A 24,534-nucleotide genomic window follows, 5' to 3' on the forward strand; every position below is an offset into this window, starting at 1 on the left:
GAAAGACTTTCTTATAGATGGCCTGTCCCCTAGGAAAATGGCTAAAGTGCGAGAGGTCCTATGCTCTCTGGACATTAAGGTGTACTCTAGGAGGAAGAATAGAGGTCCATAGGCGTTTGAATCCAGGTGGATTTGGTTTGGAGGGTTAGGGCCGGAGTGTTTTTCCATGAAAATTATCAGTTGGAATGTTAGGGGTTTGGGTTCAAGTAATAAGCGAAGGGTGATTAAAGATTTCCTTAGGTTAGAGAACCCGGATGTTGTGATGATTCAGGAAACAAAAAAGAAGAAGTGCGACAGAAGGCTAGTGGGCAGTGTTTGGACGGTCAGAAATAAGGATTGGGTTATTCTCCCGGCGTGTGGGGCTTCAGGAGGGATTTTGTTCATTTGGGACTCAAAAAAGTTGTGCAAGGAGGAGGTGGTATTAGGCTCTTTCTCGATATCGGTCAAGTTCGCCTTGGAGGGCTGTGGACCTCTTTGGATTTCTGCAGTTTATGGTCCAAATAGTCCCTCACTTAGGAAGGATTTTTGGGTGGAACTTTATGACATTTATGGTCTAACTTTCCCGTTGTGGTGTGTGGGCGGTGATTTTAATGTCATAAGGAGAAGTTCAGAAAAATTGGGGGGCTCTAGGCTAACTTCAAGCATGAGGGACTTTGATAGTTTTATTAGAGAAAGTGAATTGCTTGATCCACCTCTTCGGAACGCATCATTCACTTGGTCAAATATGCAAGAGTCTCCCGTGTGTAAGAGATTAGACCGTTTTCTTTACTCAAATGAGTGGGGGCAGCTCTTTCCCCAAGGCATTCAAGAAACCCTTATTAGAAGGACCTCGGATCATTGGCCAATTGCTTTGGATACCAACCCGTTCATGTGGGGCCCAACTCCTTTTAGATTTGAGAACATGTGGCTGCAACATCCTAGTTTCAAGGAGAACTTTAGAAATTGGTGGAGGGGTTTTCAAGGAAATGGATGGGAAGGCCACAAGTTCATGAGGAGATTACAATTTGTTAAAGTCAAAGTGAAGGAATGGAATAAGCTTTCTTTTGGAGAGCTTAATGAAAAGAAAAAAAGTATCCTCAAGGATTTAGCTAACTTTGACGCCATTGAGCAGGATGGGGGTCTCACCTCTGAATTGTTAGATCAAAGAGCCTTAAGAAAAGGGGAGCTAGAGGAATTAATTTTGAGGGAGGAAATCCATTGGAGACAAAAAGCTAGGGTGAAATGGGTTAAGGAAGGGGATTGCAACTCTAAGTTTTTTCATAAAGTGGCTAATGGCAGGAGAAATAGGAAGTATATCAAGACATTGGAAAATGAAAGGGGCTTAGTGTTGAATAATGCCGAGAGCATCACAAAGGAGATCTTACTTTACTTTGAAAAACTCTACGCGAATCCTATAGGAGAGTCTTGGAGTATTGAAGGATTAGATTGGTCCCCTATTTCGGAAGAAAGTGCAATAAGTTTGGATGCCCCTTTCACTGAAGAAGAGATTTCTAAGGCCATATTTCAGATGGATAGGGACAAGGCTCCGGGGCTTGATGGCTTTACTATTGCAGTATTCCAAGACTGCTGGGATGTGATTAAGGAGGATTTAGTGAGAGTGTTCGCAGAATTTCATAGGAGCGGAGTTATCAATCAAAGCACTAATGCCTCTTTCATTGTTCTTCTGCCCAAAAAGAGTACGACAAAGAAAATCTCAGATTTTAGACCCATTAGTTTGATCACTAGTCTCTATAAGATAATAGCCAAAGTGCTTTCAGGGCGTCTAAGAGGGGTCTTACATGAAACCATCCATTCTACTCAAGGCGCTTTTGTTCAAGGGAGACAAATAATGGATGCGGTCCTCATAGCAAATGAGATAGTAGATGAGAGAAGACGATCAGGGGAGGAAGGTGTCGTCTTTAAAATTGATTTTGAAAAGGCTTACGATCACGTAAGGTGGGATTTTTTAGATCAAGTGTTGGAGAAGAAGGGGTTCAGTCCTAAATGGAGGAAATGGATGAGTGGATGTTTGTCCTCGGTATCTTATGCAGTATTGGTGAATGGTAGCGCTAAAGGTTGGGTTAAGGCATCGAGAGGATTAAGACAAAGAGACCCTTTATCCCCTTTTTTGTTTACTTTAGTAGCAGATGTATTGAGTAGGATGCTTTTGAGAGCAGAGGAGAGAAATATGTTGGAGGGTTTCAGGGTGGGTAGAAACAGAACTAGGGTATCTCAATTGCAATTTGCCGATGACACCATCTTCTTTTCTAACACTAGGGAGGAAGACTTGCAGACTATCAAGAGTCTTTTGTTAGCATTTGGGCATATTTCTGGACTTAAGGTCAATTTAGACAAGAGTAATATTTATGGTATCAATTTGGATCAAGCTCATATTTCAAGATTGGCTAAGACACTTGAATGCAAGGCTTCTGGTTGGCCTATACTCTATCTGGGTCTTCCTTTGGGTGGGAACCCCAGGGCAGGTGGATTTTGGGATCCTGTGATTGAGAGAATTTCAAGAAGATTAGATGGTTGGCAAAAGGCATACCTATCCTTCGGAGGGAGGATAACTCTCATCCAATCTTGCCTTACCCATATACCCTGTTACTTTCTTTCTTTATTTAAGTTACCCGCTTCAGTAGCTGCAAAAATCGAGAGGTTGCAGAGGGATTTTTTATGGTCAGGGATTGGGGAAGGCAAAAAAGATCATTTAGTCAGGTGGGATGTCGTGTGTAAACCGAAGGAAATAGGGGGTTTGGGTTTTGGGAATATTTCTCTGAGGAATCTCGCTCTTTTAGGGAAATGGTTGTGGAGGTACCCTAGAGAGGGTTCAGCTCTATGGCATCAGGTCATACTAAGCATCTATGGTTCACACTCCAATGGTTGGGATGCCAACACAATAGTCAGATGGTCACATCGCTGTCCTTGGAAGGCTATTTCTCAAGTCTTTCAGGAGTTTTCCTCGTTTACTCGATTTGTGGTAGGAAATGGGGAAAGAATTCGGTTCTGGGAAGATTTGTGGTGGGGGGACCAACCTTTGGGATCCCAATATCCAAGTCTATTTAGAGTAGTCTTGGATAAAAACATACCTATTTCTTCAGTTCTCGGTCCTACTCGTCCTTTCTCTTGGAATTTAAATTTTCGTCGTAACTTGTCAGATTCTAAGATTGAGGACTTAGAAGGCCTCATGCGATCTCTTGATGGAGTGCATTTATCTCCTTCGGTTCCAGATGCCAGATTGTGGCCCTTATCTTCTTCAGGGCTTTTTTCAGTTAAATCTTTGGCCCTTATCTTCTTCAGGGCTTTTTTCAGTTAAATCTTTCTTTCTAGCTTTATCCCAATATTTTGGATCTCCTCAGGTTTTTCCTTCTAAATTCGTTTGGAATTCTCAAATTCCTTTCAAAGTGCAGTCTTTCATCTGGTTAGTGGCACACAAGAAGGTGAATACTAATGACATGCTACAAGTGAGAAGACCCTACAAAGCCCTTAGTCCGGATATTTGTATTCTGTGCATGAAGCATGGGGAATCAGCTGATCATATTTTTCTTCATTGCTCCTTGACGATTGGGTTATGGCACAGGTTATTTCAGTTAGCTAAGATGGATTGGGTCCCCCCGAGGAGCATCCTTGACATGATGTACATCAAATTCAATGGATTTGGTTCGTCTAAGAGGGGGATAGCCTTGTGGCAAGCTGCAAACATCGCTCTTATTCGGATTGTGTGGAGGGAAAGAAATGCGAGGATTTTTGAGGATAAAGCAAGGAATTCAGAGTTTCTATGGGACTCTATTGTTTTCCTTGCTTCTCTTTGGGCTTATTGCTCCAAGGTTTTTAAGGGGACTCCCCTTAATGCGTTACATCTTGATTGGATAGCAGCGTGTACTCCATAAGGAGTGGTCTTTTTAGAGTGTTTGCTTGTTTTTCAGTGTATTTTTCTATAGCTTAGCTTTCTTTGGCAGGAGGATTCCTCATCCTTCTTTTGTACTTATTTTTATCTATCAATAAATCTTTGTGTCGTTTCCAATCAAAAAAAAAAAATTGTGGATGTGAAAATAAAGTCATATGTTTTGATCTACTAGTCTTGGCTAGACAAATGAATCCTCTGGTAGTGATGAAACAAATATTTCTCGAAAAGGATATCCAATTTTATGATTCCACTAGTTTAAGCCAAGAGGCATGTGCTTAAAATTTCATTTTTTTCTTTACTAGTGGTAAAAGACATCAAAATAAAAACTAACCAAGTAGCCAGCACTTATGGTCTGACTGGTTAGATATAAACATGTTGTCCTTGAGGCCTAGCTCAAGTGGTAAAGGGATGGAGAAGGTTTGTGGGAGGTTACAGGTTCAAGTCCCAATGGGAACAAAAATTTACCTATAAAAAAAAAATAAAAAAAAATAAAAAAAATAAACATGTTATTTAATATTTTTCCATGCCTTTCTAAACTTAGAGAATGAATGCCTACAAGCACTTGTCCAGTTGCATCAATTGACTTGAAATGATATACTTAAACCAGGTTTATCAAAGTCAGCCAAGAAAATATAGCAATATATGCAAAATGTGTCAGTTTACACATTACAAGAAAAGATGAAAGAGAAAGCACTTACCTGGTAAAGTTTCCCATGTAGAATCCTCAAATGAACTATCATAAAAATTCATAGGAACACTGGTAGGTCCAGGAGCCAAGTAAAATTTCCAGTAGCCAGACAAAGACTTAACAAAAGGCAGGCCCTTGACCCAGAAAGCAGCACAATCAAGAGCTCCAACAACAGCGTCATCATTCCAAACTGCTGAACTAGATGCTATAAAATCCACTTTGTTGCGTTCATACCAGTATCTAAGAGATCCTAACCACATAGCAAAACATAAGATTTCACCAAATGAATAACAATGCTGCATGAGGCTAGTGCCTGGACATGCGGTAACTGAGCAGTAATGAGATATAGACACCTATAGAACAAACCCAATTACATCTGGTGTAGGGCTAAATTTGTTACACTACTTGAAAATCTTTCTGAGATGCATGTTGCATCAAGACCACCATTAAATCACATGCTCCTCCCATCATAGTCATAACAGCAAGAATTAGCATAATATGCAATACCAGTTTGATCTAAGTGCCCTCAATTTTCATAAACAAAATGGTATATAATGGAAAGTGATTGAAAATTTGAAGTAATAAGTTGGTGGGGCATGTAAACCCATGGTGGCTTCAACAAAGCCTCGCATAGAGTCTTTACTGCATGAGCAGACACTGTCTTTGGAGAACAACAAAAGCTTTCATGTAAGTTTAAATGACAACAAAAAGTTATTGCACACAACAGAACAATGAGGATCATAAAAGTACAAACAACAATAAAAACTACTCCATGCACAAATATTACAAAAATAAAAATTGCTCTTAACATTTTCTTTAATGAAAACCACATCAATATATTTCTGCTAAACTTTATAAAGATCAAGATACAAGATACATCCTTCTGCAGTATACAAAATATGATATAAAAAAAAGACGAAAAGCTCCAAAAGAGCAAGCAATACAAGCAGCACAGCAGAGGAAGATCACACACACACAAAAAAGCCCCACAAAATATGATATAAAAAAAAGACGAAAAGCTCCAAAAGAGCAAGCAATACAAGCAGCACAGCAGAGGAAGATCACACACACACACAAAAAAGCCCCAAAAACCAAATACTACTACTACTAATACTAATAATAATAATAATACTAATAATAATAATAATCTAACAAACTAACTATAACAATCACAGGCTTACAACTCAGGAAGGCAAAAATTCCACTATAAAAAACACCAAAAGGTTTGCTTTAACATTAATTCCAATGCTGTGACTTCTAAAACTGAACTGCAGCTAAAAGAAGGCAAAGCTACACCAATCCAAGGATTTCTTTACACTTGACCAAGCTCAAATAAAAAGAATGAGAATTTTTTTCCATTCCAAATCCTCAGTTATAACATTTCTGAGCCCCTTGCTTAAAGAGTATGCATGTGTTTGTATGTGTATGTGTAGTGTTTTATGCAAATGGGATTACACTTAGTAACCGGCATCTGCACTTTGAATCCATGTTTACATATAGTGTGCATGCAAATGGGATTTCTTCAATAACCTGCATGACAGCCGGTTTGACACAGCAATCTTTCATGCAGCCATGGAGCATGAATTGAAGAATAAAAGTACAACAGTTAGTGGACTGTCAAAAAATTGATGATAGTCCAATAATCAGGTAAACATTTACACCAAAAAAAATAAAGAAAGAAAGAAAGAAAGAAAAAGAAAAAGAAATGAAGTGGCCATTGACAAAACCATTTGAATATTGCCACTTCTTTCTAAACTATACAAGTGAAGATGGAGAAACCAGAAAAATATAAACAAATAAATAAATAATCATCATGAAAGAAGAGTGAGAAGTAAGGACAAAGCATTCTTCAAAAAGAAATAAATTACAGCATAAAATACATGCAACACAAAGGAACTGACTAGAGATAAAACTTAGATGCAACCATTGCCATGAAAAATGTCATCCTAGTGGTAGTAATAGTAGCCCCTGAAATCTGCCAAAATAGAGGCCACCCTGTCATCTAGGAAATCAATTTCATTGCTAACTAAACTATAAACCCAACTGTACCAAGAAAAAGGCAAGGTCCTAAATTTCCCACAATGAATGGGTGTATCCCCAAGAACAAGTAGTTGAATACTTGTCCAACCAATATGGATTTTGCAGCCTTTTTATCTGATTATGGTGATTGGAGACCAAGTATCAGTGGAATGTTGTTAGGGAATTTGAACAGAGGCAATGCCAAGTCTTGGGAGGTTCTGTTCGAGGAGGTTCTGGCTACTCTTCATGTGAAGAGCGGGGATAGAGAACCAAGGGATGGCTTCACTATAATGTTTTGGCAACAATGCTGGGATTTTTTGAAGCATGATGGGTGTTTTTTTAGGAATTCTATGACTAAGGATCTTTTGAAAGAAAGCTTAAATGCTACCATTTTTATGTTGATTCCTAAGAAGGGATGAGCGGAGGACTTAAAATATTTCAGGCCTATAAGTTTGGTGAGCGGCTTATACAAGTGCCTTGCTAAGGTTTTGGCAAATAGGTTGAAGAAAGTGGTAGGGTAATCCATTGTTTCTAATTCTGAAAATACTTTTGTTGAAGGAAGACAAATCTTGGATGAAGTGTTTATTGCTAATGAAGCAATTGACTCGAGGTTTACGAATGTTTTGAATCACGTGATATGCAAGCGGGATTTAGAAAAGGCCTATGATCATGCTAATTGAGCTTATTTGTTAGAAATCTTTAACAAAATGGGGTTCAAACATAAACGGATCAGTTGGATCATTTGGTGCATTTCTATAGCAAGATTTTTGATGTTGATCAATGGAACTCCCACCAGTTTCTTCCAGATTTTTAAGGATTTAAGGCAAGGGAATCCACTTTCCCCACACTTGTTGGTTTTAGCTATAGAGGAAGCGACAAAGGAGGAAGGTTTCATTTCAAGGTTTCAGGTTAGTGGAAGAGGAGAAGGGGAGAAGGTGTCTCAACTTTTATTCACAAATGACACTTTGTGAAGCCAACCTAGTTAAATTCTATATCTTGGTTGGATCTACATGTGGTTTGAAGCCATATCGTGGCTGAAGATCAATTTAGCAAAAAGCGAGTTAATTCTAGTGAACAATATTCCTTATGTGGAGGATTTGGTGGTTGAGTTAAGATGTAGGAAAGGAAGCTTCCTGTTGTATATTTGGGTGGGAGAAAGTCCATAAGAGACTAACTATGTGGAAAAGACAATATCTTTCTAAGGGTAGGAGGCTTACTCTAATAAAAACCACTTTGTCAAGCTTACCCATTTATCATGCCTTTTTTTGTCTTGCCCAAGAGAGTTAGCTTAAGGATTGAGAAGATTCAAAGAGATGTTTTGTGGTGCAGGGGTTCTTTGGAGAAAAAAACCGCATCTAGTGAGATAGGAGATAGCTTGCACAGAGAAAGTTTTCAACTCTCAACAAAGTGCTGCCAGGAAAGTGATTGAGGAGGTTTGCCTCAAAGAATGAGTCACTTTGGAAGCAAGTTATTGTTGGGAAGTATGGGGCAGAGGAGGTGGTGTTCTCGATAGAGTAGGGATGACTTTGGTGTTGGATTATGGAAGGCCATCAAGAGAGGTAGGGAGATAATGAACAAAAGAACCTCTTTCAATGTGAGCAATGGTAGAAGGGTGAAGTGTTGGACATATACGTGTGGTGAACCAACTCTATGAGAATATTTCCTCTAGCTATATTCCATATCTTTGACTATGGGTGCTTAGGTGGTATACATAAAGAATCAACAGGGAGACAAAAGGCTTTGGAACCCCACCTTTCAAGGCATATGGATGATTGGGAGAAGGAAAGGGTTGAGAACTTTCCCTTGAGGTTTCAAGGTCAGGTGGTAAGAAGGGATGAAAATGACAGGTTGGAATGGATGGATGCAAGGAAACGGAAATTTCTAGTCAAATTTTTTACTCTTTTCTAGGACAAGAAAGAGCGGTTGTTTTCCATATGAAGGCTATTTGGAACCCGATGGTTCCGACCAAAGTACGTTTCTTTGCATGGGAAGTTTTTTGAGGAAAGGTTTTGATATTGGATCAGTTGTAAAAAAGAGGACAAACTCTAGTGAATAGATATTTTTTTTGTACAAAAGAAGACGAGTTAGTAGACCACATTCTTCTACATTGTACTCAAGCTAGAGGATTATGGAATGTGGCTTTCTACTTGTTTGGGGTTGTGTGGGTGATGTCTTTTCCAGTTAAAGAGATTCTATTAGGGTGGCACAATTCCTATGTGGATAAAAAAAGGGACAAAGGTTGGAGGGTTTTTCCTTTGCGTGTGTTCTAGACATTATGGAATGAGAGGAACTGAAGATCTTTTGAAAGCAAAGAAATGTCAAATCATTTGCTAAAATTATCATTTCTTTGTAATCTTTTGTTGTGGTTAGGGTGTACATTGATGAGAGCTCCCTACCCATGTTAGATTTTATAAAATGGTTAAGATATTCTTAAAGGGGTGGTTATTTTTGTTGCCTTTTCCCTTTGTTTTGCTTTTTATGAGTAATTTAATACGGCTTATGCACTTTGGTGTATCTTCATATAGCGCTTTTACTAAGAAATGCTACCAAAATACACGTAATCAAAATGAAAGAAAATAAGATACATCAAAGTATAAGCAAAACAGGCTACACGAATGAAGTAACAGAAATGTAAAAGCCCAAAAAGACACAACCTAACATATGGGGTAGAAGTTCACATCCAAAAGATGCTTTGGCAGTAAGGGAGGGGACGTAGTGGTGGTTGGGGTTAATGTTAGTGCCTCGCTCCTCATTTTGCAAGACTATCTATCACATAATTTGCTTAGCACAAAGCCAAGGAGAAAAAGCAACCCAAGTCACTAGCAATACCAACATTTTGGAAAATCCAGATGTCATACTTCCAAGGACCTTTTTACTTCTTAAATGTACACCCCTCAAATCAAAAAAACATTACAGCTATCCAAGATTTAGAAGATAATTGCAACTCTCTGCTTTAGCATCTCAAATACCATCTAGTTTTTGCCCATTCGTTGATGTTGCATGATACAATTCTTACCAACATGGGAACCAAAATTTAAAATTAAAAAGATAAAATAAAAAGACGAAAAAGAAAGGGGAAAACAACACTTCTCAAATTGCTATTAATGGAAAGTCAACACAGATAGAGAAAATGGAGTGTCACCTTCAACAGTATCATGACAATGCAATGAAACATGTGCATCTTTTTTTCTCCACTTGATGAATGATGGATCCTCCCACACTCTACGATTATAATCTGAGGGAAAAGCAAGCTGTGCCACCAAAGAAGCCATGGCCAAATTGCAGGTTACAGTGCATACCACTGGGCCTAGAGTTTAAAAGAAAAATAAATAAAAATAAATCAATCAGGATAAATCTATAGTCAGACAGAAATGATATAAGCATAATTACAACATAAGCACAACAACAACAGCCAACAAACATGAATATTTTGGGAATCCAGAAGCATTGAGAAAATATATAACAAAATAGCAAATGCTAATCAAGACGCTTTAACAATGAGGAAACCAGCAAGAACTACTTTAGGTTGGGTCAAAGGAAGTAAACCCAGTACAGAGTATAAATTGTATAATATGATAATAGGACACATTGGGTTGGTATAACCAGTGCCCGATACCAAACCAAATGCTGATGATAAATGATTCTAAAGAATTGCTTGATTCTACAGGATAAACTGATCTGTTTCAGCTTCATCAGGACATTGCAATAGCAAATCACCACAGTATCTTTTAATATTGTAAGGATCAAATTTCTAGAACTATTTTCCACACCGTCAGGATCAAAATTCTCTCACTATGCCAAATAGAAAAGTTGGGATTCAGACACTTTTGGAGCAACTATTCCTCTTGTGGCCTCTAGCAATCACATTCCAGTAATGAGCAGTAAAATAAAATAAAAATGAAAAATAATAATAAAAAACACTGAAAACAACAAGAATAAGAAAAGGGAGTTCCACACAATCCCCTGAAGAATCTGTATAAATTATAAGTTATTCTTGTGATTTTTCACCTAGTTAATTGATTGATTAATTTTTAATCATTCATGCCTCCAACTTATAGCCCATTTGGGAGTGATTTTGAGAATGGCTAAAAGTGCTTCCAAGTACTTAGAATTCTCACAAAAGTTAGGTATTTAACAAATTTTTAAAAATCATTTTAAAAAATTGAAGAATCACTTGAAGTGATTTCAGACAATCACTTGATAGGTGATATTTTCAAGATGACTTTTGTATTATACAGTACATTAACAAAAAACATGATCAAAATACTTTTTAGTTTATATTCAAATACTAAACCATTCTTGTTAGTGCACTAGGCTATATGGTTTAAGTTGACAATTTTGTTCCATTGAAAATTCAATGTTATTGCATGATCAACCAGGATGACACAAATAAGTATAGAGAGGTCCGAGAAAGGTTAATTAGTTTCATTTATGGTATAACGTGGACTTTAGGTTTTAAATTGAGTGTAAAAGGTTTAAAAAAAAAATCCAAACTTGGTGAGCACTCAAGCATTGCTTGGAGCACTCAAGCGCTCCAGAATTCCAAATTCAAGAATATTTCTATTTTTCCCTATTTTAGATTGTTTTTATTTTCGAAAACTTTACATTTTGTCCAAATGGCAAAAGAATTTTCCTTTTTTTTTATGCAAGCCTTGAAAAAACCTAAGTGATAACCTTCCCACATCAAAAAATTCGGTTTTCCATTCTCTGGATTCAACAAGAGATCTACACCCCTCAGGCGTTGAGGTATAGTTCATTGGGTGCACATGTGGTGCTGGGTCACAGAGATGAACATCAATATAAGTGCTGAACTAAGATTTAAGAATAACATCTGTCAAGTGAAACTGTATACTTTTATTTCAATGGTATACATCCACATGGTCTCTGGAAGACTGTGTGGGTGGTTTTTCAGGTAAAAATTATTGTGTCTTATGCTCTCACGTTCTAATATTGAAAGATGAATTAAATTTGGGCTAAAATAAGTACACACACCTATTCACCCTCTCTATGTGTTTCACAATCTAAATCTTTAAACTTCCAATTCTCTTCTAATCTAAAGACTACAACCAAAAGCGCCATATATAAAAAGCCAGAATCACTCCAAATGGGCTCTTACTCTAGCTCTCATCTCAATATATGCTTGGTCAAAATCAATTCCCAAAAACCCAATTCACTGTAAATAAGATAAATTCAAATTACAAAATTGAACAACTATGTCACCACACAAAATGAATAAATAAATAAACAAACAAACAAACAATCATATGACTGGTGATTTGGATTCACACTATGACCAGTTCAATCATTCAGATTAGACAAACTCTTAACCGACAAAAACCAGAAATTCCAATAAAAGAAAAATCTCCAAATGAATTTAGGCATATTCATTTAGAATCAGACTTCCGATCTCCACCTTCTGGAACAAAATCGAAAGAATAAAACAGTAGCTTCAAAGTAGTAGAAACGAATCGGTTCCGTGTCGGGTTAAACGGTCGAAACTTACGGTTCCTTGAGGAAACTCCAGTAGAGAACGAAAGAAACTAGAGAGAGAAAGCTGACCAGCGAAGAGTGAAGAGTAGGTGTGGATCAGCCACAGTACATGATCAAATATTCATTTTAGGAGATACCATTTGAATGCCTCCACGTGTGTAATTAAATTTGTACGATTAAATAACATCATCAATTGGTATGTTTGACAACCTTTTTTCAAAAACTATTTTCTCTTAAAAAACCAAAAAATATATATATATTTAAAACTTTTTAACAAAAAAAAGTAAAACTATTCTCATCATGTTGTTAGAAACTTATTTTGTAAAATTGTTTTTTTATTCTTTAACTTCAAAACTGTTTTAAAAAAAAAAAAGTTTTCAAAAATATAACCAAACGTATCATATTTTTCTTTTATTTTTAAGAAACAATTCTTACTTATTATCTAAAAAATCATCCTCTAAATAATCGTTTCTCTATTTTACTTTGTTTATAAAAATTATTTTTAAAGAATAACTGTCAAATAATATTAAAACAATTTTTTTATTTTTAAAAGCAAAAAATTGTTTTTAAATTATACGAAAAACAAACTCTTAATGCCCTTTTAACAAAAAAAATGATTTTTTATTTTTAAAAACAAAAAATAACCCATCTTTTAAGAACATATTTTAATTGTTTTTATTTTTTAATGATTTTTTAATAATTAAAATATTTTACTACTAGTCATTTTTTATTAATCAAATCTTGTTGGCATTAAAAAAGAAAGTTTTTAATACCATAAAATGAAACCATTATCTCAAGATTGATTTGTTGGAGTAACTTATTCTACCTCCATTCAATCAAATATTTGATACAATAAATCTATCTTTTTCCTTTTTTTAATCTTATCTAAATGGGATAGAACTATAGAAGTAATCTAAATTAAAAATAGGAGACACATTTTATGGATAAAAAATTTATTCCTCTCATTCACTTTCTTAAATTACAAAACTTTCAATAGAGACGTGAATTAAGAAGTATTGATTAACAAAATATAAACCAAAGAGTGAATCTCGATATACCTCAAAACAAAATATTTTTATTACTACAAGATATATTGTAGCTCATTTGCTTGGAATGAAATTTGGAATTGGTATACTTGACGATATTAATCATTTAAAAAATCATCACATTCGATCTCTTATAAGCTCAATTTGAACAGGCTCTAATTCATTTAAAAAACGTGGTTCAAGGATATATATATATATATGCAATAATTAAGCATAAATTAATACCAACTCCTAACTTCAACTCCAACAACAATTATTTATAAATCTTTTTCAACTTACACCCATTATCTCAAGTTTTGGATTGAACTAATCCATTGACACAAATAGCTCATGGGAGAAAATCAAGTTATTTGGGCCCTGATGGATTGACAAGGCAAACCGTCATATACAAGATATCCAACTTAGTCTTAGCCCAATTGATATATCTAAAGAAATCGATATTAGACTTGTTAGATCCTTAACAATTCAAATTGGGGATTGGTCATTAGGGATGTCTAAAAAGCTAATTTCATGAGATTTATGAGAGATCATTTAATCAAACAGAATGTATTCAAGACCTATAGTAACAAAAATCTGAAGTGTCACATGGTGAACTCTCCTCAACGAGGTGGACATCTTCGTGAAGGCACATATATCATTTGTGAAGGTTTCTCTACCTCTTTATTAGAATCAGCCTAGAAATAAGGTCAACGTGTACATCAAAAGCAATTTGAACAGTAGAAGCAACATAGACATCAGCCCCAATCTAATCTAAAATGTAAGGAGTAACTTGAACATGCAAGGCAACAGTGTCATCCTCCGCATCATGACATCATGAAGACGAAACTCAATAGTATGAGAAGTGATTGCATCATGACCTGCCCAATGATATGGAAAATGATTGCATCAGGACCTCAACATGCACTCTTTCTTTACTCTTTAATACCTAAAATCACCTCTTCTTCAACCTCGCTCCCACCCACTTTTCCAAGCCCTAACCCTTTTCTTTTCCATCTTCTCTTTTCTTCCCTTTCCTTTCACTTCCTCCCCTTTCCCTTCATCCTCAAATCTCCCCCTTTTTTTTTTTGGACACCAAAATAAAAATAAGAAAATTAAGGATGAAGATGAAAGAAAAGAAAAGGAAAACATAAATAAATAAAGGAAGAGAGTGGAGGAAAAGAGGAGAATAATGAGATTAGGGTTTAGAATTGGTGAAGTTTGGAGGTTGAAGGTAATTTAATCCATTTAAATGTAAATTTTAATATATCTTACACAGTCAAGTTCAGACCTGTCAGTTAATTTTTATTTTTATTAGTCTCCCTCTTTCCATCCCCTCCTCCCCCACACCCACACCACCACACCCCGCCACCCCCTCCTCCTCCCTGGATTCCAATTCCCAGCTGTGATATCAGCTTTCTTAGGCACCAAACAGGGAAAGAAATGAGTATTTCAATGAGTGACAAAGCAAAACTCAAAAGAGTTAATAACAGAAGGGAAAGCCCACTAAACCAAGGCTTTTTCAGCAGTTGAAAGAGAATATACAGCTTTTCATGCTTCAAAGAAGTTTGACCACATTGACAAGCGTACCCAGAAAGAAACAGCTTTGAAATATTTACACTTAAGTACAATGACTGGCTTGTGCAATGCCCAATAAACCACCAATAGCCTCCCCCGGTCCAGGGAAGCTTGATAAAATTCCTCCTCCCCTGTATAAACATACAGCAGCTTCAGGGCAACAGCTTCAGACATCTACTTGACCGGGAAACCTATTTTGAATGAGCCCAGAGAAGCAAGGGATAAAACTAAGGAAAGAACAGAGGGAGTATCCCTTGATCAACTGTGAAAAACTATATCTATTTCACTCTGAATCTGCACCATGAAACAGATTGAGTCGCCCTTCTATCAAGCATGACATGTACAGGCAAAAACTACTGCTAACAAGAAAAAATAACTGTTCCAATGTGAAAAAGGCCGTTCATGCAGTGGCATATATAGGCCTGTTTTTCACAGGGGCCAGGACAATGAGGTTCACAAACATCTGCTTTGTATAGACAAACCAAAATGGCAGATGACCGAAATATTTGGTAAATCATGTGCTAAATAAATGGTAACCCCAAAATAGATATGGACCCTACTGCCTGTTCTCACTCCCAGTCTCCTCTGGAACAACACTTTGCTCCCTGTTTCCTCCATCCTCGGGAATGACACTTCGCTCCCGGTTCCCTCCAGCGCGAGGTCTTCTAAAATATTTTCCAATGAATGTTTCAGCATTGTCAGGATACTTTTCCTTGATGAAGTTCTCCAGACATTTGCGGTATGAAAAGTCTTCTTTGTGACCATCAGTTGAGACAACATAGAAGCACCTGCTCTCCAAGAAACTGCTATGTCTGCTAACCTGTCAAAACAATTGATAGTATGGACCATGTCAAGAAAGTGCAGAACATTATGAGATACCATGCAGCAAAATTTATGTGAAAATAGAATGCAATGAGTAGAAACCCTGCCAGCCTAAGAGAATAGAAGAAAACTAGCATCAGTCAAAACTTCCGTCTGCAATCCAGCAAATGGAAAAGTATCCACAAGACTCCAAAATAGACATATTTCCCCATGTCCCATCAGGCACTAGTTTTCATATTGTGCCTCGTACTGGTTTTAAATATTTATACATTGCGTTTCATAATACATGGCATTTAGTTCTAAAATGAATTCAAGACAGAAATATATAAAAGCTTGTCTGACATTTAAAAAATTAAGTACATAAATAATGTTAATTTGCATGACAAATTAAGTGTCAGATGTTCATCTCTTCATATCTCACACTGAAAATGGGGTTCAGACAAAACATTCCATTGAGTAATAAAGAACAGATAAATTGTATAATGCTCATAACATCATAGCATCCCAATATTGGACTTACTACAGTCAAAAAGTGTAGCTTCAAAATTTCAATTACATACCTATCTGCTATAATTATACATTATATTATGTGTCGGCGCCTAATCCATCAATAGATCTACTAAGTTCAAGCTCCAGTTCACAAAATACTAGTTTTTCAAATCCATCTTTAATGGTGAGCGATTCAGCTGGGAAGAAAATAACCAAAAAAATAAAATAGGAAATGTGATGAGAGAAAAAGAAAAAAACCCTCTTGTTTCACTAATTCCAATGAATGTGTGCCTGCACTTAACATAGTGTTCAAGATTGAGAGTTCATATTTAACATAGAAAAGATAGGATTTATAGAATCACAAATAAAAAATATTTTGAGTTCAAAAAGCTCACAAATTACAGTTATTCCTCAATAGAACAGTGACCCAGTTAATCCCATTTCATTCGATGTTTTTTTTTTTTGATAAGTAAAGAAAGATATATTAATGAAGAGGCGGAAAGTTACAAGTATACAGGGGGCATACAAAGCAACAACCCCCTCTCAAAGCAAAAAATAAGATCAACAAGGCTCACCACCCCTTAGTTGGACGCCAACCATTCCAAGAACCCTATAAGGGACACACGCTCCTCACCAATATACAATCTAGCCCAGCTCCACAAACTACAAACAAAAGAATTCTTAAACTTTTGGATATTTAACACTCCCCCCCTAAAAGCTAGCCTATTTCTTTCCTTCCAAACCGTCCAAAAAATACACAACGGTATGGATTTCCATATCTTTTTCCTTTTCTTTCCCACAAAAGGGCCCCTCCAGCTAGTTAAGACCTCCTTTACAGTTTCTGGAAAGACCCACTGCACACCTGATAACCCAAGAACAATATCCCATAGAACTCTGACCACTATACAATGAATAAGAATATGATTTACAGTTTCTTCTTCACAACCACATAGAAAACAACAATTAGGAAGCTGCCATCCTCTTTTCTGAAGTCTATCAAGAGTGAGCACCCTCCCCCATGTAACCTCCCAAGCATAGAATGCAACCTTGGTTGGAACTGAATTCACCCAAATGCATCTAGAAGGAAAAACAATATCATTGGGTCTGGCCACCAATCTATAAGCTTCTTTGACCCTAAATTTGCCATTCCTTCCTCCCTTCCAACAGACTGAATCTTCCTCCATAGAGGGCTTGTAATCCCTCAGAACATGTAGCAAGTTCCCTATCATATCCATCTCCCAATCATTAAAGTCCCTCAAAAATCTTATATTACACCCCCCTTGACCAAAATTCTGATCCCACATCTCCTCTACCGTCGCATTCCTATGAGAAGCCATAGCAAATAGGTGGGGGAAATTTTGGGACAGCCTTGTACCATTACACCAAACATCAGTCCAAAAATTGATTTTGCTTCCCTTCCCAACTATGAACCCCATGTTATCCCAGCACCAATCAGTTTCCTTCCAGATTTCCATCCACACCCCCACGCCGAACGCCCCATAAGCCCTCTTTGCTCTCCAACCATGACCTTCTTGCCCATATTTCGTTGTTATCACTTGCTTCCAAAGATTATCTTTATCATAAGCAAATCTCCAGATCCATTTACCAAGCAAAGCTTTGTTCAAGAGCACTAGCTTCCTTAAGCCTAGTCCTCCCTTGCTCTTATCCTCACAAATCGCCTCCCACTTGATTAGATGAGCTTTCCTTTCCACACTTCCCCCTCCTCAAAGGAAATCTCTTTGAACTTTATCTAATCTCCTAGCCATTGACTTAGGCATCCGGAACAAAGACATGTGATAGATTGGCATGCTAGCCAAACTGCTTCTTATGAGAGTGATTCTCCCCCCTTTTAAGATATATTGCCGTTTCCACCGCGCTAGTCTCCTCCTCATTTTCTCTTCCACCCCATCCCAAACTGAAGGGGTTTTGTTAGGAGCCCCTAATGGCAAGCCCAAGTATTGAGAAGGCAGTGAGCCCACCCTACATCCTAATTCCACTGTCATCTCCTCCACCACACCAACTGGGATAATTTCACTTTTGTCCAAGTTAATCCTTAGGCCTGAAGCTGCTTCAAACCACAAAAGAATCCAGCTCAAATGTGTTAGGTGCTCTTTGTTAGCCTCACAGAACACGATTGTATCATCAACAAAGAAGAGATGAGAGATTTTTAGATTGTGTCTCCTATCACCCTGAAAACTGCAACCTAAGAGGTAGCCCCCCGCAACCGCCCTCCTAATTAGGGCATCTAGCACTTCCATTCCCAAGACGAAGAGGTAAGGAGATAATGGATCCCCTTGACGAAGCCCTTTAGAACTCGGGAAGAATCCAACTGGAACCCCATTAACTAGAACTGAAAACTTGGCTGAAGATATACAACTTCACATCCACCCCAACCACTTTGAGCCAAATCCCATTTTGTGAAGTGTCTTCAACAAGAACTGCCAATTGATGCTATCATACGCTTTCTCAATATCCAACTTACAAATGAGCCCTTTCTCTTTTCTTTTTTATCACGAGTCTATCACCTCATTCGCAATTAAAGAAGCATCAAGGATTTGTCTTCCCATCACAAATGCATTCTGAGTTGGGGCTACCACTTTGTTTAACACTCTCTTGAGTCTATTAGCTAACACTTTAGCCATCAATTTGTATAGCCCCCCTAGGAGACTAATGGGTCTAAAATCTCCCAAATCAACCGCTCCCCCTTTCTTAGGAATCAGAACCAGAAAAGTGTTATTGAGACTTTTGAGAAAGGAGCTTTGCTCATGAAACTCCTTAAACATCTCCAAGATCTCCCCTTTCACAAAATCTCAACAACTTTGCCAAAACGCCATAGTAAAGCCATCCGGCCCAGGGGCTTTATCCCCACTCATCTCCATTAAAGCTGAATGAATCTCATTTTCAGAGAACGGAATCTCAAGATTCTCTGCTTCTTGCTGGCTAATTTGATCTAATTGGATCCTCTCAATATCCGCCTTCCACCCCAAGTCTTCTGAGAGCCTCTGTTGATAAGCATTTGCAATCCCTTCCCTTACCTCATATTCCTCTACCAGCCAAACCCCATCAATTTTAATTCCGTCCAAAGAGTTATTGTTACGGTGGGCATTCGCCATCCGATGAAAAAATCCCGTATTTTTATCCCCTTCCTTAAGCCATACCTCCCTTGAGAGTTGTCTCCAATGACTTTCTTCCAAAAGGACCCATTTTTTATAGCTCTCCTTTGCTTCCTTTTTTAAATCTATCTCTTCCAAAGACAATCTTCTTTCGCTTTCCACACGGTCCCAATAATCCACTTGCTGCAGGGCTGCACTTTTGTTACCTTCCAGATTTCCAAAGACCTCTCTATTCCAAGCTTTTAGTTTCTGTTTGAGCTCCTTCATCTTTGCTGCCAATCTATAACTAGCAGTGCCTCTGACCTCAATTTCCCTCCATCAATTCCGAATAAGGTCTAGAAAACCCTCAACTTTTAACCACATGTTTTCGAACCTGAAGGGAGATGGACCTCTCCTTAGCCCGCCTCCTTCTAGAAGAATGGGAAAGTGGTCAGAAATAGGACGAGGCAGCCTTCTTTGAATCACCCCACTAAACTGATCTAGCCAGCTAGGAGACACCAAGAACCTATCCAATCTTGCCCAGGTCTGGTTATTAAGGCCCCCTCTCCAAGTGAACACTCCCCCTTGCAACGGGAGATCTACCAGCCCTAAATCATCAATAATATGAGCAAACCTCCTCATGGTCGGGGTTATTCTCCCTTGGCGGCTTCTTTCTCTTTGAAAGAGGGTACTATTAAAGTCACCCCCTAGGCACCAAGGTTCGTCCCAGATTCCTCTTACAGCCCCAAGCTCTTCCCACAGGCATTCTCTTTCCTCTTTGGTGAATGGGCCATAGACTCCCGTAAACACCCAAACAACCCCATCTTCCACATTCTTGAATCTACACGAAAGGGAGTATTGTCCCTCCTCCCAATCCACAATTTCCAACGACCTTTTATCCCAGCAAATCAACAACCCTCTCGCTGCCCCATCCGCATCCAAAGCCCTCCAATCTAAGAATCTTCCCGAGCCTAAACTTCTCACCACCCCCTCCGACATTGGCTGAATTTTTGTCTCCTGAATACACAGTAAGTCAACCTTTTGATTCCTTATAAATGTCTCGATAATTTTCCTCTTGGACCTATCATTTGCCCCCCTCACATTCCAACTTAACAACTTTAGCTTCATTAATCTACTGCAAGCTGATCCCCTTTGCCCTGTAAAAGGCTTTTTTGCTTACACCCCTTCTCATAATTAACTGAGCACTCCAGTCTCTTCAATTCCCTTTCAAATTTTGACTTCTCCATCAAATCTTTGCTGTGAATTCTCTCCCGTCTCTTTCTTATTTTGATAAAGAAGTTCAAAATTTCCTTTTCCAACCCTTCTATCAAAAAGCCCAAAAAGTGACTAAACTTGGCCAAGCTGCTTTCTTCCCATCTATCCTCTTTCTCAGTTTTGACCTCTTGAAGTTTTGTCCTCTCTGAATTCCACTCCACCCCCCTAGCCAAATTAGGGTCCTTATTGAATTCTACCAAGTCCCAGCATCCATTGCCATCCATTCCGGGGCCAACTTCATTACTTTCCCCTAGCACCCCAGAGTGATCGAAAGGCTCCCCCTCCGGAGTCCGATCAAAAGAATACAAGATGAGATGAGAAGACCCATAGCCCCTTTCCCTCTCTATCCTTAGTCCAGAATCATACCTCATGGCTTCCTCTACCAGCGCCTTGTCTGTTGCTGAAAGTATGGCTTTCTCCCTTTTCTTCCTTGCTTCCTCTATCTCCCAGATGACTAGGTGCTCTCCCTCTAAAGAACTCCCGTTGCTAGCAATTCTGCAGTCTAGAAGACTTCCTTTCTCCAAGGGTCTTTTACCTTTGTTTTGGGCCATGGACTGACTTGGTCTGGCCTCTTCCATCTCAGCCATTGGGCCTCTCCCATCATGAGCCCATCTTTGGGGCTGGCTAGCCTCTGGTCCAATAGGGATGGTCACCCTTTCCTTTAATGTCAGGCCCCTCACTACACTCAGCCCACATGGGCTCTTCTCTACCCCCCTTATCATTGACGCCTGGGCCTGGTCTGCTTTTCCTTTCCAGCCCAAGTTACTCTCCTGCCCGCCCAGTCTCTTATCTGAATTTATCATCTCCTCGGGCCGTTCAAAGATTGACTCTTGGGCCATGGGCTTAATTGGTCTGGCCCCCATTCATCAAACAGCCATCCCCGTCAAAAGCCCAGCTTTTGGACGGCCCAGCCTCTGGCCCCGCCCCTTCTTCCACCACTCCCTTTAACTTTAGGCCCGAAGGTTTCGGCCCACCGACCCTTCTCTCATAACCCATGGGCACTGATTGTTGGGCCCAGTCAACTATCCCCTTCCAGCCCATAACCCTCTTTTGTCTCCCTGTCCCCTCATCTGACGATAGCAGCTCCTCAGGCTTTTCAATGGCCGATTCCACCTCCACGCACGAGCCGGAGCGTGAGATGTTGTCATCCCTAACCTCCCCCCATTTTCGGTTGTCAACCCTAACCTTCTTGACTGACAGCCTGAGCTCCCACCAGAGGGCGAGGGTGAAAGCTTCCTCCTCGATCCCAATCTCCAGCGTACTCGGTTTAGCTCCACCGTCCGTCTTAACCAGAATCCTAGCCCATTGGAGCTCTTCCAGCTTCTCCGTCTGCGAATCGATGTCAATGAAACCACCGCATTCATCCCCCACCCTTCTCAACACAGTCGGGTTCCACAACGACACTGGTAGTCCCAAGATTCTAACCCAAACTTCATTACTTTGTTCCTCCTCCTCCTCCCTGCATCCACTCCTTGGGCTCCATTTCTCAAAACTCAACCTTAGCTCTCCCACCATTCTTTCTCCTGATAGGGAAACCCGTTGAACTTCTTCCAAAGATTCAAATTCCAACAAGATTCTGCTTCTCTCCAATTTTGCCAGCCCTAAACTTCCTTTCAATCCCCAAGAGCTCGCCAGAAATCTCCCCAATTTCTCCAAATCTTCTTCATCGCCTGACCTAGGGTTCCAACTCCCGACAACACAATACTCCAATTTTTCCAGATTTCTTTGGATTTCCTCCCTCCATACCTTCACCTGAACTGAATTTATAACTCTACAGATCGGTCTCTTCACCACTTCCGCGAACGTTCTCTTCACATCCATGTTTCCACCTACCATTTCTTCTTGCATATTGTTCTTTCTATCGATTGACCTACGCAGAATTTGTAGATTTTCAGCCATTGCAGCCCATCCCTTTTTTACTCCTCTACCTTTTGGAATGTAGATACATTATTGTTTTCGTTCCAAATCAGTTACCCCTAGCCGGAGGAAGCATCCCGCTTTATTTACGCTTCGCAGCAAAGAGTAGGATCTCCCCTGTTCCTTCCATTCCTTCACCCATCTATCTTCCTTCTCGTCCCTTATACAGTGGTTTAGACCCTCCATTAGGAACCCTAAACTCTCCACTCCCACTCTGACCCAAGACAAGACTCCCCCTTTACTTTCCTCTATAAATATTTGGGGTTTTCCTCTTCTCTCTATAAGCTCCAGCTCAAACACCTTGGATTCTACTGCGAATCTGCTCCCCCTTCGCCTTCTTCGAGACCCCTCCTTATCTTCATCTCCCTCGCTGGCATAATCTCGCCTTTTTCCTTCCTCACGTGCTCGTTCGCTGCCGCGCTCACTCTCTCTCTCTCGCTCTCTCTCTCCCATCTCACTCCCCATTTCATTCGATGTTGATGGACCAATTAGCAGGTTCTAGGAGGGTTACACTGAAAGCACCAGGCCCATTTTCACTTAGCTCCAATTCTATCTCTGTTCCAAGGAGAAAAGATTTTTGCATCTCTTATTTATGCCCCTTTCATGAAATCTGAGCTTTTGGTGCAATTAGAAAGATAAAAAAATTGATGATCTTTCTTTCTAACATGTTTATTTAATTTCATCCCCCCTAGATATGTTGTGTTTGGCTTGGGAACTCGTGGACCTTTCTTCCTAAATCCTTCTCCATTGTACACTCCAAGAGTGGAAATCTGTCTTTCCCAGGCGGAAAGCTTGTCCAAGAGTCACAGCTTCCCCCCTGGCTAGTGGTTAATTAAGCCAGCACCAAACTGTTCCTCCACCATGCTGTTGCCTCATATTTGTGGTAAATGTTGCTCACATTGGTCAGTATTTCTCATGCACCAGCAAGAGACATTTCAAATAAGTTGTTAATGGCATTTCATGGTTTCAAGATGTTAACCTAACATATATTGGTCTTTTATCTAACAACTTAAGCTTTGGATCAAAATAGGTATCATAACATTGTATCATAAACCTAGTTTATTATAGGTTTCGAGTTCAAGTCTCTTCCATCCTTTTATTACCCCATGTATTTCTCTGTATCCTTGAATCATCATTTACCTATCCATGTGAAAGAGAGTGTTATCCAGATATACATTGTTGACTTGGAAAGAAAGCAAGAATCTTCAGGGACAGGTGAGCATCCCTTGATTATATGCAAAGCCAACGTAGGATATGTCACATCACTTTTGGTGTATGCAACCAAAGACCTATCTGCTATTCTCATCAGGTCAAACCCATTAGAGCGAAGGGGGGCTTGTTGAGGTAGTGTGTTGAGAACTGGGCAGGAGGGACTTCTTTTATCAGGAGCTATTTATCACAGGATGCTTCAAATGACCCTCCCCGTGGGCTTATATAGGAGGAGGGAAGCTTCTAGAGACCCTTGGAGACATCCACACTTAGCCACTAGTGGGAAGAGTGTGGAAGGTTCTAGAAATGCCTAGAGAATTCCACACAACTCTACACTATGGTAGAAGGCATGAGAAGGGTCCAAAGCTTTCTAGAGAAATCTAGAAGTCTCTTGTATATAGGCTTGTACATAGAATAGTGTAGGACATTCTAGAATATTCATGAATTGTAAGGAACCCTCCAAAGTTCTAGAGAGTTCCATTGGTGCCTATAAATAGGTGAGGGCCTCATTTGGCCAAGGCACCACCCAAATCACTTCCTAACCAAGCAAGTGAGCTTCCAAGCACTTGTAAAGGCTTCCTTGAGTAATAAGAGCTTCCATTCTTTAAAAGTTGCCTACTACAACTTCTCAAGCTTCCGAGTCGTGAGCATCTTAGCCTAGCAAGCTAAGTGTCGGGGGTAAGGCTGACTTAGCAAGATCAAGTGTCTTGATTTGCCTAAGTGCCGCACGAGCTTAGAAAACGACTAAGTCCGTGACATATTGCTCCCTTCTAGGTGTCTCAGTGTAGAAGGCTCTTCGAAATAGGATTCATGGATCCACTGAATGGTGGATGATAGCTGACATTTCTAGATGTCTCACTGCTCTTTGCAAAGGAACCTAAGATCAGCCAGTCAAGTAATGGATCACTTGGCTAAGAGAAGAGCCAATCAGTGATATTAGTTGAAAATTTACCTATACTATAGTCTTCTTTATTAATAAAACATTTTTGTTTAGTTTACATGTGGAAAGCATGTGAGAGAAAACAGTAAATTAGCACATCTATGAGT

The 24,534-nt window shown here is 39.1% G+C and overlaps 2 protein-coding genes across 3 annotated transcripts in view; both read right to left on the bottom strand.

Moving 5' to 3' along the window:
• The window catches only part of LOC100241220 (uncharacterized), a 61,428-nt gene extending 49,211 nt beyond the window's left edge, over nt 1-12,217 (bottom strand). Inside the window, exons 1-3 of one of the 2 annotated variants that reach the window (XM_002266364.4) lie at nt 12,097-12,217; nt 9,736-9,900; nt 4,585-4,824 (exon numbers count right to left, since the gene is read on the bottom strand). In XM_002266364.4, coding sequence (XP_002266400.1) covers nt 4,585-4,824; nt 9,736-9,865 — 370 coding nt within the window. In that variant the 5' untranslated portion in view covers nt 9,866-9,900; nt 12,097-12,217. Of the gene's footprint in view, nt 1-4,584; nt 4,825-9,735; nt 9,901-12,006 lie in introns of both variants that reach the window. The other variant, XM_010647302.3, reaches the window with a different exon arrangement.
• A 2,352-nt stretch (nt 12,218-14,569) lies between these two features.
• LOC100266900 (DNA-directed RNA polymerase V subunit 1) overlaps nt 14,570-24,534 on the bottom strand; it is a 57,762-nt gene continuing 47,797 nt past the window's right edge. The window contains exon 20 of the mRNA XM_059741457.1: nt 14,570-15,503. Coding sequence (XP_059597440.1) covers nt 15,240-15,503 — 264 coding nt within the window. The 3' untranslated portion in view covers nt 14,570-15,239. The remainder of the gene's footprint in view (nt 15,504-24,534) is intronic.

This window comes from Vitis vinifera, chromosome 13 (genome assembly GCF_030704535.1).
Source record: "Vitis vinifera cultivar Pinot Noir 40024 chromosome 13, ASM3070453v1".
NCBI lineage: Eukaryota > Viridiplantae > Streptophyta > Magnoliopsida > Vitales > Vitaceae > Vitis > Vitis vinifera.